Source organism: Thunnus maccoyii, chromosome 7 (genome assembly GCF_910596095.1).
Source record: "Thunnus maccoyii chromosome 7, fThuMac1.1, whole genome shotgun sequence".
NCBI classification, from domain to species: Eukaryota; Metazoa; Chordata; class Actinopteri; order Scombriformes; family Scombridae; genus Thunnus; species Thunnus maccoyii.
Window position 1 is genome coordinate 20,812,523 of NC_056539.1, and position 17,236 is coordinate 20,829,758.

Consider the following 17,236-nt stretch of genomic DNA (forward strand, 5'->3'; position numbering starts at 1 on the left):
AGGTTATAAGTTATTATATTGATTAACAACATTTTACAACCTGGATTTATTAAAACTTTTCAGAAATGGTTCAAAACAAAATAGCATAGTTATCAAGCTATAAACGCTGCTTTTGTTACTTTTTCAAATGCTTATACCCCGGATATACATTTTTTAACAATACCATTTTAAGAATGACATTCTTAGGGAGACTGACTATATTAATCAATTGAATAATTGTCCCAGAATGTTTCCTGATGTCATTAATTTGTCACATCATGACAAATCAGTGAGTTACCCTGAAAACACAGTCCCCCTTGATTTCAACAAAGCCTTCATGAGAGTATTTCGCCACGGTATTGACAGAGACCTTGAAAGCATTTAAAAAGATAAACTACCTATCAGGTAGCAGTTTAGAGCAGTGGGATTGCACAAATCTCAGCCCTGAGAGCTTTTTTTCCCTCACCAGGCAGCTCAGATGCCACCACGCCACCAGGAACAGAGGAGGCAGTGTATTGGCACATGACACAGCAAACACACCACCCTCACACAATCTGGCCTTCGCCAGCCAGCCCCCAGTCTTCCCTTCCGTCTCCTCTGCCAGGAAACAAAAGCAGATAGAGAGGAGGAAACCACGCTTCATTGGAAGTATGTGATGCAATGAGGGGGTGTAGAGGTAAGTAGGCAATAACAGGCTTTTCTGTGTTGACTCACCAGGGTGAGGTACAGATTAATAAGTGGTGAACTACTCAAGAACCCTGGACTTACAAAAGCCCCAGCTTCATTGTGTCTCATTTGGTTTGTAATTAACCCAAAGTGGTTTGGGGGAATATAGCCCATGAACAATATCATCTGAAATGGTAAAGGCATTATGGTGGGTTCTGTGTTATTACTTCTAACCTTGAGGCCCTGTTTTGTAGAGGCTATATGTCAAAATCCCCTTCTGGGTTAATCCGACCATAGTCAGTGTTAAACTGCATTTTTAATGTAAATAACTATCATCTATATTTTTGAATAATGTAACATATTATTTGGTTGACTAGTAAATGGTAACTACCCTCAAACATTAGGCTCATGATGAGCCAGCAAAATTGTATTTCCTCTCCCCATTTTTGATGAGTTTGAGCCAAATTACACTTAACTATAATTGAGAACTTGAGCTTATTTTGGTTGTACTACAGTAATTCCAAGAAAAATATTAAATTAATACAATCTATACTGCATATACTGTCCAACTGTCTGGATGTGAACAGCCAGACTTGACATGTGACAGCATGAGAGGTTTGTCAGGTGTAATGCAGAGGGGAAGTATAACAGAGAATCTAACACTGTGAAATGAAATGACAGTGAAAATAGCGGAAGTGAGTCCAGTTACCATTTGTACGACGTGTCATTACTGTCAGCACAGCATACCACCAGTGCTGATGGGAAGTTGTATGTCCAAAATGTCAACTTTTCAGGAAAATAGCAAATGTGAAAATTGAATACAAGAAACGTGTTATTTAGTTTTTGTAAATGCTTTTAGTGCTAAAAGACCACACATTATTCTAATATTGACATTCTGAGTCTTCAAGCCTGCTACTCACCCTTCTAAATAACTTAACATAATTTCAACATTATTGAAAAAAAACATATCAATGCCAATGAGCTGAGAGGCTCAAAGAAGGGGTATTTTTGCAAACAGAAAAGAAAATCATATTTGCTCTTATTATTATCATACATACAGAAATCACTGTAGAGTCAGGACCCTGTGGCTGGCAGTTGTGGTTATGAATCGTGTATGTTTCATTTTCATGTAAAGCTGCTGAACAAGTTTCAGTTTTATGTGCATTAATTCCTACAGATTTTGTCTTTTGATTTTCTACAAAATCTGAGCCAGTATCTTGACCCATACTGAATCAATAGCTTAATGTTATACATTTCAGACAGAAGAAGAATGGTATACTTTTCAAAAAAATATAATTGTAAGAGTGTAGATAAATCAATGTCCAAATATTTCAGAAAATACAGAATATGGTCTTCATGCCTCTAGAGGCAACTTTGAGCTAAATCAACTTTATTTCCTTTATGAGTCAGTAATCAATGAAGGTCTTTAAGATTTAGGCGGATGTCCTTATGAAGTGGGCAACTGCTACTTTGGAAAGTAACAACAACAAATCAATGTCCCCCTCTGTTCAGAAAATCTTATGATAGCTGAGTTTGAACAAAATATTTCTGAGTCACACATCTGGGAATTCATCACCTGAGAATATTTCTCTCGGAGATGTTGCCTAACTCAGATATCTGTTTGCTTTGAAAAAAAAAAAAATAGATAGAGATTATCATGTATATCTCTGCTGTCTTTGCTTAGATGACTGCCATTATCTGTTGCAAAAGGAATATTTTTCCAGAAAGATCCTTATTATCAGTAGCTGGAGTAAACACTCTGTCCTTGGGAGGCTAGCAACACCTTGGCCTGGAAAAACAAGGCTATGACGCACAGACTGCCGCAGCCACAAACGTTACAGCACAGGTGTGTAGGAATGCTTATGAAGCAGGCTAAAAAGGGACATCACAATCTGTATACCCATCGCTTAGTATTATACTTAGACATGACATACAGTAACAGTATTACTCAGTATTACTCAGTACCACACATGTCAGAATTCAAATGTCAGAAATGTCTGAGAGAAATAAATAGCTGGAGGAATTTCTTAAAAAAGCAAAACACTATGTTTTGGTAGCATACACCCAAATGTTCACATTGTCAATGTAATTGATAAGAAATATTTTATCTATTTGAGTGTCTCAGGCCTTGTTTTGGTATGAATACATACCATGCATCTAGTTTGGAAAGAATCTTTGTGTGATGGGAATCACAATGCTGGTGACAAATTCCCAGCTGGCAATTTAAAATGCAATTTTTGTGGAATTTCCACATCTGAAAGAGAGACAGATGGTTTTTTGTGCCCTGTCAAAAACACTTCCCTGATTTGCACATGAGTAATTCACCACATGGAACAAAGTGAGACAAATAAAATTGTTAGGGGCAACAGATCACCATGAACAAAACGGTATTATGTTGGTTAAATCACACTGTTGCTTGTGTTTGCCTGTTTATCCACTATTTAAAAAACTTACAAAATTGACAAAATTAAAATTTAAAAAATGCAATTATACACAAAAAGTGATCTTTCTCTCCCTGTCCTGTCTATTGAGGCACCTAGTTGAGCTTCGAGTCAGCTGATGAGTGGAGATTCCCTTACAAAGCTATCTTTGTCTTTTATCTTTGCTATCTTTGTCTGGTATTTTGAGGACATTTGTGTGACATTATGTAATTATGCAGTACTTCAGCATTCTTGCTATTATTTGTGACTATACAGTGTATTAGTCATTTTGTACCAAGTTATGATATCCACCATTTCATAAAAGGGATGTTTACTCTTTCATATCTAATTAGAGCACAGTTATATTAATTGTAATCTGTTTTTACATAATAATGACTTCCAAAATAGGTACAAGGCAGATATACACTGCACTGTTCTAAGAGCTTTTTAAATAAGATATCAGGGCCTTACAGTTAATTGTACATACATTTTAGTACAGTAAAGTAAAACATTGATATTCCAAAAACCTTGCCAGTTTAAGAAGCATGAATTAAACATCTGTTTATCAGTCTAAACTGGCATCTTGTGTATCTGTGGGCTTTCTGTGGGGTCAAAAAGGTCAGTCATCACCAAGGATTCACCCCAGCAACAGGCTATTTCATTCAGTGAAGCCAGGAGAGGGGGTGGGGGTGGGGGGGTACCTTACTGCTGACCCAAAGATATCATCTTACCTGTAACACTGGGACATTGTCTGCGGCCATCTCTGAGCGGCCCACTTTGGAAATCATTTTGTAGATATGCTGGGCATTTTCACACTTCAGAGGGATGTTCACACATTCAGGATCAGGATGTGTGTTCAGCATCTCTCACAGCTTGACTGATATGGGGGCTTAGAGTCTTAACCGTGTCATGTTTAAAAAGAAACCTTTACCTGATGTGTTTTGTTTGTGTTCTCTATGCGTGAGCTGTCAGAGGCTCAGGTGTAACACATACAACCCGACTCAAGGGGTGTTGGGTTTCTACCCAGTAGGGTCTGGCTGGCCTCCTCCAGCTACTGTTACCAGGCTATTCTCATCACTAATTCATCTGCGCTCTTCACCCAAAGCTCTGGGCGGCTGGTTGGTTGGGTGGTTGGTCGGCTAAGCAGGGGGAAGGACAGTGTTGCTCTCTCTGCCAGAGCAGTGCACCACCAGGGTTCCTAGAGGAGGAACACATCTGAGCCGGGGCCGATGCAGAACGGGGAGGTTATGAGCCCGCAGGACTCCAAAGCAGCAGGGGCTGAGGCCATGGAGGAAGAGAAGGCCCAGAACCAAAATCAAGGGTGTGCGGAGCCCACAGCGCCTCCGCTTCCTCCTCCTTCACCACCACCACCAGGGCCACCAGAATACCCAAGACCCAGGCTAATTTTTCACACCCAGCTGGCTCATGGAAGTCCCACAGGCCGCATCCATGGATTCACCAACGTCAAGGAGCTGTATGCCAAGATTGCCGAAGTGTTCAATATCTCTCCCTCAGAGGTACAAAACAAAACTGGCTACAGTATGCATGCAACATGATTACATACTGGCATTTAAAGTTACGTTGAAAATAATCAAAATTTAAAAATTGCTTTATTCCCTTGCATTTCTTGTCTGGTAGGCCAGCTGCAAATAGGTGTTAGGTTTCCACTCTAGGCTGGTTTCCATGATACCATATTGAAGATCATTTGCCGTCGCTACTGTCTGCCAGACTTTGTACTCATCTGTGTCTTGACCAGGATCAATAATGGAGACAAATTATAATGTTCTGTAGTCAGTAAACACCACACACGATAATTGACAGTGATGGAAAAGAATTTATCTTTGAAAGTTACTCAATTAACAAAGAAGGGTACAAGAAAAGATAATGAGGGCTTAGTCACACTGCTGCAAATATCATGAAAATTCCAATCCATTTGAACAATTACCGCTAAATACTGTTTAATTATTAATACTGATTAATTGGAAATAATTAGATTCTGTAATTATCAGCATTACGTTTAGCAGTGCTACATTTTAGCTCAAACAATACCAAAGATAAAATAGTCAAAAACTCAAGTAAAAACCATGGCACACCAGTGATTTAGTGTTAAAGCAGCAGAGGCTTTTACTCCTTTGTCCTCAGTTTGTAATGCAGGCTTTCTGTTTTGAAACAACTCACTGAATTATCTGTGCTTTAGACACATTAAATAATGTATTTCAGGTAATAGGCTTTTCCAAAATGTTTATACATTATTGGATTAAACTATCCCTTTATAGCGCTACAGGATCTAAATTGCCGTTTGCAGCTGCTCACAAGGCCAGAATCCTTGGGAGATGAAATGTTCTCACTAAATCTTTAGTAGGTCAGGGCTAGCCAAACTATACTGCAGCCTGATGCTCAGTGATAAACACAACACACAGGTTGTCTGAGGTAGACTTCCGTGTAGTTATCATGGAAAGAGTCATCAGCCGGATACACCTAATTTTTGTATCTCAAACAAACATTTAGATGATATTTGTCCAGAGCAGCTAGAAATAGACACAACAAGGAAATTCATCAGGAAATATGTAGAGGGAAATTGAAATTTTAAGAAAAACTAAGGCTTTTCGCAGTCAATCATTTTTCTGTCTTGTGCTTGTGCATGTTTTGCTTGCAGATACGTATAAAATTTACTATAATGAACTGAAAAATAAATGATGACTGAGAATATTTACATGTCATCTCTGCAAGTTACTGTCTGAAATGTTAAAATGCAGTCTGTTGTATGTGCAGATCAATATTATATGAACACGATAAACTATAAAAACATTGGAACTCAATTCAAATTTTAAGTAAATATGATGATCAGCATGTATACCGCTGTTCTGCAGCGGTTTCCTGTATATTATGGTAACACATCCAGCAACAGAACAATAAATATTCAACACTAACCTTATCTAATACTTATCAGTACCGTTATGAAGGCCACCATGTGGCTTTCCTATGTACATTCCATAGCAGCTAACCTTGATAATCTTATCAGGAAAACACCAGGCATGTATCTTTCAGGTTGGACTGTTTCATTATGTTACACAAGACTGCCTTCCAAAATGCTATGTGCTTAATATTTCTCTATTTCTTTCTTTTTTTTAAATTTTTTTTTAGAAAGAACTGTCGACTGATGTTCATTAAGATATCATATTAGGATATCACAGTACCTTAAACAACAGTTTAACGTCCATCTTTGATGTCACATTTGCACTCTAAACATTCACCTGACACTTGTATCAACTGGAGTTTACACATTCTGTATGTAACTCTCAGACACTTTTGGAAACTATACATTGGTTTGAATGCATTTGTCTGTCTATATGTGTCAGCCCTGTGGTAGTTTGGCGCCCTACTCGGATTATAGACTGTCCAGTTTGTGCTGGGATAATCTCCAGCCATCCTGAAAGAATAAACAGTTTAGATACCCATTGGATAGATTACTATTAATAGTGAGCAATGCAATGGTTTGAGCCTCTCACTGTAATGATTATGTAACAATAAATAGTAAAAATTATTATTTTTTAAACATTTATACTGACTTTTTCTGTGTTGTTTAATTGAAAAAAAAAACATGAGATAGTGAGATAGTGAGAAGTTCAATTGTTTTTTGACCTCCTGTGGACTGAAAAGCAGCAGCATACAGATCTAGCTGTTACAGCTAGATGACACAGCAAGACCTTGGACCGCAGTCAGACTGTTGTACTTGCCAAGAGAATCACTATGAGCAATATCTAACAGGAACTGCGCCAAGTCAGATAACAGTTGACCGAGGTTATCTTGAATTTCCGTTATGATTACACAGTTAAACTTGAACTTGAACTTTAGGCCTCCAAATGAAAGTTTAACACAGGAAATTGTACAAACAAAGCCAATTATATTTATAAATTATAAAGGAGCCCTAAATGTGATAAGTAAGCACTTGCATTAAAACAAACTTAGTTAGAAAAAAAAAACTTTTTCCAAGAAATACCCTGTGACTAGGATGTTAGCAGAGTAGCCTATAGTTGGAAGAGATCTTAATGTTATCAGAGTCACAGGTTTAATCCTGCAATATCAAATGTGCAAATGCAGCTCTTTAAGACACATGTGCTATAATACATGGCTGTTATAATAGATGTTATGATCCTGAAATGTGGTCACATTTGATTACTTCTTTTCTGACATGCTTTTGAATAAAAGCAATTGTCTTGAATGTGTATTGCTGACAGCTATTTATTGTATTTTTTTAAAAGCAACAACTGTTTGTTAATTAAGCACTTCACTTGTGAAACAAACAAAAAATTTATCTTGTCTGTGCATTAAAAATTATTATTATTATTATTGTTATATTATTAATGTAATTTTAGGCTTGAATGTAGAAATATACAAAACCTCTTAATGAGTTCATGGATGAGCTCATAACAAAATGGCCACACTTGCCAAACCAAATTTATTTGGCTCTATCGCCCTCTGCTGCTCAATCTATATACAGCACAGCTAGAGATATTTGTGAAACATTTTCTTTTACTGTAAATGATGGAAGCTGAAAATGAAACACCAGGGCATCATGTCACAGGATTACAACAGAAGTTCATAGTCACCTTGTAATATTGTCTGTATAATCATCTTTGATTACATGTAATGGAAATAAGCAAGGGATTACTGTTGTCTTCCAAAACATGTTTTCTTTTTATAAAAAGGCCACAGATGATCTGCCTATATATATGAACAACTGTATCGAATCATAGTTTACACCAAAAACAAGTTGAAGTAAATTCTTTGGCCATATAACTGACATTAATTTGAATAGTAGGGTAGCATTTTTTTCTAATGCAACAATGCATAAATATTTATGTCTCAAAAGAGTATTTGTGGTGTTCATGGAAGCTGCTAATCAATACTACACTTCTATAACCCCATTTAAATGGCACACTACTAAAATAAAGCTAACTTTCCATCGGTGCCATTATCATTTCCTTCTTTCATATTCTCAGCTGCCATTTACATTATCTTTTTAGAGACACTGGAAAATGTTTTAGTTGTTTTTTGTTTCTTCAACAAAGATGCTTACCCTCAACCTTCCAGTTGTAAAGATATATTGAAGATGTAATTTATTAATATTTTTATATATAGTGTTTAGTATTATACAACAAATGCTCTTCATACAGTGATTTTACTACTGTAAAAAGAAAGGATTACGGAGACCTGAACTATTTTACTGTAGAGTGTTGGTGTCATATCATGTATCGCAATATTAGATAATATCTTTCTAAAGTTCATAATGTTCATTTTTATTGACTATATGTCACACCAGTGTTGATTAAATTCTGTGATATCTTTTGGAGTCATAGTGTGTGGCGCTGTTATATTGGATTATTTTATATTTGGGGGTATTAATGGTGTTTCACTTTCATGATATTGGATTCGCATATGTTCATAATAGAAACAACAAAACATTTGGTCCATCTCTGCTTTTCAGATCCTTTTCTGCACCCTTAACTCCCATAAAGTGGACATGCAGAAGCTACTGGGGGGACAGATCGGACTGGAAGACTTTATCTTCGCCCACGTCAGAGGGGAGACCAAGGAGGTGGAGGTGACAAAGACAGAGGACGCCTTAGGCCTCACCATCACAGACAATGGAGCTGGATATGCTTTCATTAAGGTGAAGAGCAGTGAACTGACATTGTCATGAAATCTCATTTGAATTTCTTGTTGGCAATGGAAAAATTCTGTGTTTTTGCTGTAGAAGAATAACCAGGACAACTTCCAGTGAAATAGCCGGAGCCTCTAGAGTCTAACCTTTCAGTCCTTTTTGTTAAGAGGCTACTTTAAAGCAATTATCTATAATTCATTGTCAAATAAAGGATTAAGGGTTTAGTTTGTAGCACTCAAATAATGATTTACATTACATACACTCTTTAAAGAAAGTTTTCTGTTATCATTATAGAATATAGGTAACTCGAAAATACCTTTATAGGATCATTCACATTAGAAGAAATATTAAATGAAAACTCTTAGATTTTTATTTTCCAAAGTGAAAATGTATTTCGAAAAGGGTGAATTCAACTATCACATTCTCCAAATCTGTTTCCTCCAGAGAATAAAGGAAGGCAGCACCATAGACCGACTGAAGTCGGTATGTGTTGGTGACCACATCGAGGCCATCAATGACCAGAGCATTGTCGGGTGTCGGCACTACGAGGTTGCCAAGATGCTAAAAGAGCAACCGAGAGGCATACCCTTCACTCTCCGTCTGGTTGGCCCCAAGAAAGCCTTTGGTAAGTGGAAAATATTTGATACAGCTATTACAGTCATGTGACAGAACAGATGGAAAATAGGAATACAGCACAAAACCTTCAGTATTAAAAATGGCAGTTTAAAGAGAACATAATAGAGAACATAATAATATTTAATTATTTGTTTTCGAAAAGCTGACATACCAGGTAGTTAGGGTTCACCTTGTAGTACCAACTCTTGTTTCGGTATGTTTTGAATTGCTTTCAGGTAACATTGTCCAATTAAATGAATTTGGTTTGGTGCTAAATATACAACCCTCTAGCAGGAAAAACAAATGGTGCAAAACAAGAAAAGATATTTGCAAATACTATTCATAAAGCATCCCTGGGTATACTGTAAATCGAATCCTATTAACATGGTTCAAATGAAAACAAGCAGGACTCTTGATTTTGAGAACCAGAAGGCAAATCCACTAGAATATGAGAAAGAGGAAAGTTATCCTTTTGTTTCTTTGGCACACCTAAGAATCAGTAGTGTGCATTAAATTGTTGGGCTGTGATTCATTACACTGACATTTAATATCATTAGAGCCAAGAGCTGCCCCGGGTGATTTTTCTTTATGACAAAAGTGTCCATGCAAGGTAAAGCGCCAACATCTAAGTGGAACTAACCAGAAGCCCCGCTCTGTTGTCCACAGTTAGATAAAAGAAGTAGATGGATTTCAACATTCCTTAATAAACATGAAGATTAAACAGGAACAGTTTAGAAATTACTGTCAATCTGCCAACGAGTCTGGAAAAGTTGTTAGACCCGGCAGCTACAATTAATTGACCACTATTACAGTGGTGGTTGTTAAGCCTCAGCCAGAAGAATCTTGTGTGACAGTACATGTTTAAATTGGGCTGTGCAGGGATAAGTATGGGTCAGTTGGGGTTTGATTTTGTTAATAATATGAAAAGTGCCACCGGTGACAAGACTAGAGTAAGCACTACAGAGAAAGAAAATAAATCTTTTTGGTTGTCGGTAAACAGAGTTATTTTTCGTAGACTGGGTTTTGATATTTCAGGAAGAAAATAAGTAGTTGGGAAATACTTTTCTCAAAAAAGATATATGCAGTTGTTTGGAAATCAACTCCTCAAATTCAGTTACTGAAATGAATTTTCATTTCCAATCATGCACAGGCAAAATGAAAAAGGCTTTGAGGGATTTTCCATCTCATTGCAACCACAGGAAAAACTAAAGCTCTTTGAAAATTGGATACTGTAGAGCATGTATTTGCATGCAGAAAAGAAACAAACTTAGCCTTTCATAGGGACACAGAAACATCCTGGTTTGGGTTACACACACATGTTTGTCTAGACCACTTAAACAGCTGGAGAATGTTGACTTCAATGTTGACTTACAATAATTCCTTGCAGGCTTGCCCTAATCTTAACCCTAATCACAACTGCTACGTGCCTAACCTCAACCATTAACCCAACCTTAACCCCAAAACCAAGCCCTAAAAACAAATGGTCAACAACAGTGTATGTAACAGTGTGAACACCAGTCAAATATGATCATTACACTTATAGAGAGAGAGAGACAGACAGAGAGAGAGAGAGAGAGAGAGAGAGAGAGAGAGAGAGAGAGAGAGAGAGAGAGAGAGAGAGAGAGAGAGAGAGAGAGAGAGAGAGAGAGAGAGAGAGACAGCTCCAAATGTACCTGCTGAATTTTTCCTGTTGCTGGAGAGCTTCAAAGCCACTTTCATTTACATGTCAGCCATTTATCTGCCAGGAAAGAAAATGGCTGAACAGGTTCATAAGTTTATCTACTATTATATTACTAATTATTAGGTGACATCAACTAACTGTTTCAACTTCCTCTTGATGATGACCTCTTACACAGAGCACATTTTGCATTTTGACTGCACCTTTGACCTTTCATTTAGGGACAGTCCCTTTCACTATGACGGTGTCATTCTCCATTTTCCTTTCCAAGAAATGTTTATCTGTCAATCCACTCAAAAGTGCAACAGGAGCCTTATTTATTGCTTTTGTTTTAGTCACATTTAAAGGAAAGAAGGAAGTCTCCTCCTATGAGTGAATAGGGCTGGAGCTGACGACAACCTTGCTTATCAGACAGGAAACTAAATCCATGACCGGCGAACTGACTTCCTGTTAGACAATCAGTATCTCTTAGTAAATTGTTTATGCAACGACTGATGTTAATGAAAGAAAGCTGTCATTGAAAAGTGGGAGTGCCAATAGGATTATATCATCTTTATGGTCCTAAATGTCCTAAATATTAGCCAAAGAGAATCCTAGCTGATACACAGAGTAACAGTAATTTACATTCAAAATTCAAGAGAACGTTGCTGTCTCCAACAACATAATTAGAGTAGCAATTGTATACTGCATGTCTCGCAAAACAACATCCTAGTGATGAACTTTGAATCCCTGATTTAAAGAGAAAAGTGTAACACTTTGGTGAAAGTTGTGAGTGAGGAGGAGAAACACCTACACATACAACAGTGGAGAAAATATGCTTTAATAGAGGTTTGTCAGGTTTTAAGACCACACAAAGTAACTTAAAGAGTAGCTACATACAATAGTTGTTTCCTGAGTATCAGTCACAAGCACTGATTGACATAGCTGATGTTGACCCTTGACCTCTCCCAGGACACTACTGGGTTCCTTTGGAATTAGTAGTGCATAATCCTAAGCAGAGATATGTATTTTCACACAGACCCAAGGGTTTTGTGTTTTTAAAATAGCTCTTTGAGAATCATGTCTACATGTCATATAAGGGCAGTGATGATGTGGTATTATTTTCCTGTGACAGCTGATTCACAGTAGCCAACTTCACTGTTAACACAAAGGTATTAGGCTTACCAGTTAAATGGGCAACAGATGGATTAGAAATCCATGACTCACATTCAGTCTAATGCTGAGCTCATTTTCTTCCTTTAATGGAACTGTTGAACTTTTAAATTGTTACTAAGGAACACACTGATAATAGCAACATGACGACGTGATTGGCTCCAACACTGTTCTTTCGAAGAGGATGAAACACAGGAAACATCAAAGCAAAATATACACTGGACTTGCACCACTTCATCACACATCATTTATTTAAACAATATTTTATGAAACTAGCAACAGTAGTGGGGTGTCCTCAGGTAAACTGAACATGAATAACAGACTATCCAGTTAAAAATGACAGTGCACACATCAGAACAAGGAAATGTGAATTATAGCGCATTGCTTTGGTCTCTGCTAAATGTGTTCTTCCCAAGGTAAATACTCTGTGTTGTGTAGGAAGTGATGTGTGGGAGTTTTTAAATAGTGCCACCTGCAGAAACTTAAATATCATATGTGGAAAGAGACAGGTGACCACTAGAAAGTACAGTGCTGTGTAAAAACATGTCACAAGTAAGTAGATAAAAATCCCACAGACTGTCTCTTCAAATTGGATTAATTATATCATTCTGTGTGTGTGGTTAGATATGATCGGAATGAGGACCAGAGCGCCAAAATCCAATGAGGGCAAGATGGTGAACGGGAGGGAGACTCTGCGTCTTCGCTCCAAGGGTGCTGCGACAGTTCAGGAAGTGGTTAGTTTCACATGCTCTGCCGGACAATGACCACTTAACTTCCTGATGTACTCAGATAATGACGTGTTTCCATGCACATATTTACTCCTACTCATGTATTTTTTTTTATTAATTTGCAGAAATGTCTTCTTATAGCTGATTATATAATTTTTATCTTGTCTTGAACACCCTTTGATTTGTGCTGTGCAGATGATAAAAACCATAATTTCCAAGCTGAATAATAGAGAACTAACATGACCTTAACTGAACTGAAATGAACCAGAAACCCTAGTTGGTCTCAGCCACACATAAACTAACAAGCACACAATATCCGTTATTCCCCACCCAACAGTGTCTCTTAGCATCGGTGGAGTTGACCCTGTACACAAAGTGGTTCTCACTTCCTTCGTTTTGATGTAGGATGTTTCACATTACACAGAGCTGCGATGTTAACCTGTAGACTCCTTCACTTAGAGGAAGTTAACACCACTCACTGAGGTTTTTTTTTATAATCATCTATAAACTGATATATTTATATAACATAAAGACAAGTCATAAAATAATAGCACAAGACATTCTTGGCTCTAACATGTTTTGGCGTGAGAAGAGAAGCTCTCATAAAGCCTCCATCACCATATTTAGAACATAAACACCGGTGAAATTCCAAACAGCTCTGTATTTTCCTGTCTTCCTTGCCAGCAGAATGAGTTTGAGGAACAGGCCACCAAGAAAGTGGACGACCTGCTAGAGAGCTACATGGGCATCAGGGATTTAGAGCTAGGTAAGACCACACACTAATACATGTGTCATTAAAAAATGATCTTTTTGCCCACGTTTGGATAAAGGGAAGTGAGCTAGTGCTGAATGGATGTTCACAAAGAGGTTACAGTGGTCACAGTGGGTTGTAATAGACAGGCAAACTGTCTGCGTTGCATCACTGTCTCTCTGGCAAGCTGGGATAGACTCACCTCAACCCTGAGACAAAGCAAAGGAAAATTCCTCCTCACGTATCACCACAAATCATCTATGATAGATGGAGTATACTTGACTATTTTTGATGCACATTTCCTCCTTTCTCACACTTTTGACCTTTAAATTGACTTCAACTAGTGAATTATTGCATTTCTGGAAATGCTGAGTTTTTGGTTTTGAATGTTTGTTAGTGGAGGAAGTGGGGGAAGTTGAAAATGAAGAATAAAAATGAATTTATTGTGTGTCAAAACAGAAGGGCGTCTTCTCCCTGTTGGACATCCGGGAACAATCAGGAATATGAGTGGGACACATACCATACGCTTACTTAACATTTCTTATGATTTGAGCTTGCCCTTTCTCAGACTTTCAAGGCCAACAGGTTATCAGTTTCTAAATCAGATCCTCAGTCTTGTTGTTTGGTTGGAATAGATCCTATAAAAACATGTATGTTTACCAAATATGATTCACTTTTATGGCAGTTACAGAATGATTTTTAACAAATTTCTGTTGCTGAGCACAGTATACACTATATACAGTAATACATCAGCATCCAGGTCATCCTTACACTCAGATAACGTAAGACAGATATAAATCTGGTTTGCATACAAACTCCTTTTGAGGACATATCAGTGTATTAATGAGAGCTGATCCAAATTGTCTGACACAGCCTTCAGCTGGAGATCACATTTCTTTATTTGTCATGCATATCTTCATCAGGTTTGCTGATTGACCAGGAAACTGACACTGAAAAGACCAATGCATCATAATTCATTTGGGAAGTCACCCACAGTTATCCCTTTATTGACAAAAATCAGAGAAAATTAAATGTGTGTATCCCTTTTTCTCTGCAGCAACCACCATTGTGGAAGCGGGCAAAGACAAAAAGAACCCTGATGACTTTGCAGAAGCCTTGGACTCGGTTCTGGGAGATTTTGCTTTTCCTGATGTGTTTTTGTTTGATGTCTGGGGAGCTATTGGAGACGTCAAGAATGGCAGAATCTAGGTAATTACTGTAAACCAAAGACAGAGAGAGAGCGAGAGCTCTGTGCCCTGGTACATCCAGCTGAAAAATACAAACAGCGTAGAAGCATTTAAAGTTGCCTTCTCAGTCCTTGCATACATTTTCAATCACTTACTTTTAAACCATGACAGGGACTGCAATTAATTCAACCATTTCCTTTTGAACAGTCTGTGTCTGTAGGCACATCATCATGTTTTACTGAGATTTTGATAAATCTTTACATTATTATGGTAAATAAACATAACATAGAAAATTGCAGTGCAGTTTTGAAATAAGTTGCTTGCTATGAAATCAAATGCTGAAATTAATGTTTATTATGCAGGCCTTTAGCTGGTGATCTTGCTCAGAGTGAAAATTGTGATGGTAAAATAAGATTGTTTACCAAAATACAGTCTTATTCCCATACATAACAAATATTTCCACTTCCATAATATTATCATAATTGGTATTTACTTTAAAAAAAAGTTTATGAAATTTTGAATGGCTCATTCTCGATACTTGTAGCCCCTCATGTAAAAGATATGTAAATAATCTATCAGGAAACAGTGCAAAAGTACAAACCACTGAACAATCAGTCAGTCATCTTAGAATCCAGGAAGTTAGATAAGCTGCAATTAACCTTTTTCCTCAGATGAAAAGCTACCGAGAAAAACAGAAGAACATAGCCACATTTCTGGTCCATCTGAAAGTCAGAATGTATCACTTCTCTGCTAATAATACTGGTATTCATGCCAGCAATCTGCATGTATGATATATTTTATGACATATAAAGAATCATTAAGTTTAAAAATGATATAAACATTTTTGCAAGCAGGTTTTTTTTTTAATTGGCTAAGTTTTTTTTTTTCAATTTAAGGAAACTGGCCCAAAGTTATTCAAACATTTCAATTTAAATACTCTCAAATATTAATAATAATCTGAAGCCATTAACCAGGTCTTTTCTCTGAAAATGGAATCATCACAGAATGAAAGTAAATGGGACAATCTCCAGTTGAAAGGTAATTACAAACAGGAACCCAACCCATAATTTCCCATGATAAAAATAGAAAATAAAGCTAGCTTGCATGCATATAAACCATTCCCTTTGAGTTTCTTACCTTGATTTTGCCTAAAACAAATGAAGGTCTTCATATTGACATATTCTCAGTTGCTTCCCACTTCTGCCACGTGTTAGAAAACTTTGCTGGTTTGTTTCAAAGACAGAATGTAAATATAATAGTCGTAGTTGTTATACTTCACTATCATTGTTCTTAATTCTGATGTGCTGCTCTCATTTTCTGTCCCTGCATTGGGGCTATTTACTGCAAAAAGAGGGAAGCATTAAACTATTATACATGTTGGGGTTTGACAGTTAAACGTTTTCTGGCTCACCAAACAATGTAAACAAGGTATGAAATCATATTCTTTGACATATCTGTGTTTACATGCAAGCAAGTCAACAATGAACTGCCAAATTTCAAAATGTGTCTCGATTTCACTCATTCTGGCAAGATTGTTCTCAGCTACATCAGTATTTATCTGAAAGTGATGTTTTGTTTTGACACTTTGTATATGATTGCACCTCTTTATGAAGACCTGAAAATGGTAAAATTGTAATAAAATGGTTGAAATCATAGTTGTCAAGCACTTGTGAGTTTAACAGAAAAGCCCATTTCACCAGTTTTCTTTTTAAAGATTATTTTTTTTCTAGTTTTTATTTTTGACAGACAGTGCAAAGAGACAGGAAACAGTGAGATAGAGAGAGGGGTATGGCATGCAGTAAGGGTCCCCTGGCTGGGATTTGAGCCGTGGACGTCACGGATATATGGTATGCACCATTAGGCCACCAGGGTGCCCCTTATCAGTGATTCTCAGCATTTTACTGTTCCTTTATTTACAATCACATGCCATTTTTAAAAAAAATCAAAGACATTCAACATTTACACTTCATTTTCACAGTTACAATTTAGCTAAATCTGTTGTGGTGACATTGGACAAATTATCAGACTGGATTTGAATTATGTAGCAACTATACATAATCAAATCCACACTTCCTGTTTATTGTTATCATAAACTCTGAGAGGCAGAGATGCTCTGGAGGCAGACATTATAACAGTTTTACTATCACTGGACTGAGGCCTGGAGAAAAGACAGGAAAATGAAAGGGAAACTGATTCATTATGGACTGAAATTTGCAATTTAGCCATACTATCCTGTGTCTGTCTTGCTGGTTAGCAACGCTTATTCTTATTCCAACTGTGCTCTGAAAAGCTGCAATTATTTTGAATTCTCCTGCCCCCTGAGCAAATCTACATCGAAGAAATATTCGTACAAGTAATATCCTTGAAACCAAGGTAGGCAAACACATACACCAGT

General features: G+C 37.1%; 1 protein-coding gene across 3 annotated transcripts; it reads left to right on the forward strand.

Moving 5' to 3' along the window:
* Positions 1-4,186: 4,186 nt before the first annotated feature.
* Positions 4,187-16,442, forward strand: gipc3 (GIPC PDZ domain containing family, member 3). 3 transcript variants are annotated; one of them, XM_042417337.1, is made up of 6 exons: positions 4,187-4,582; positions 8,554-8,739; positions 9,175-9,355; positions 12,800-12,909; positions 13,588-13,669; positions 14,712-16,442. In XM_042417337.1, the coding sequence occupies exons 1-6, from the start codon at positions 4,295-4,297 to the stop codon at positions 14,861-14,863; spliced, it is 999 nt and encodes a 332-aa protein (XP_042273271.1). In that variant the 5' UTR covers positions 4,187-4,294; the 3' UTR covers positions 14,864-16,442. The 3 variants fall into 3 exon arrangements, with proteins under 3 accessions (XP_042273271.1, XP_042273272.1, XP_042273273.1); XM_042417338.1 differs by having other exon boundaries at positions 13,591-13,669; XM_042417339.1 differs by lacking the exons at positions 12,800-12,909; positions 13,588-13,669.
* Positions 16,443-17,236: the final 794 nt, after the last annotated feature.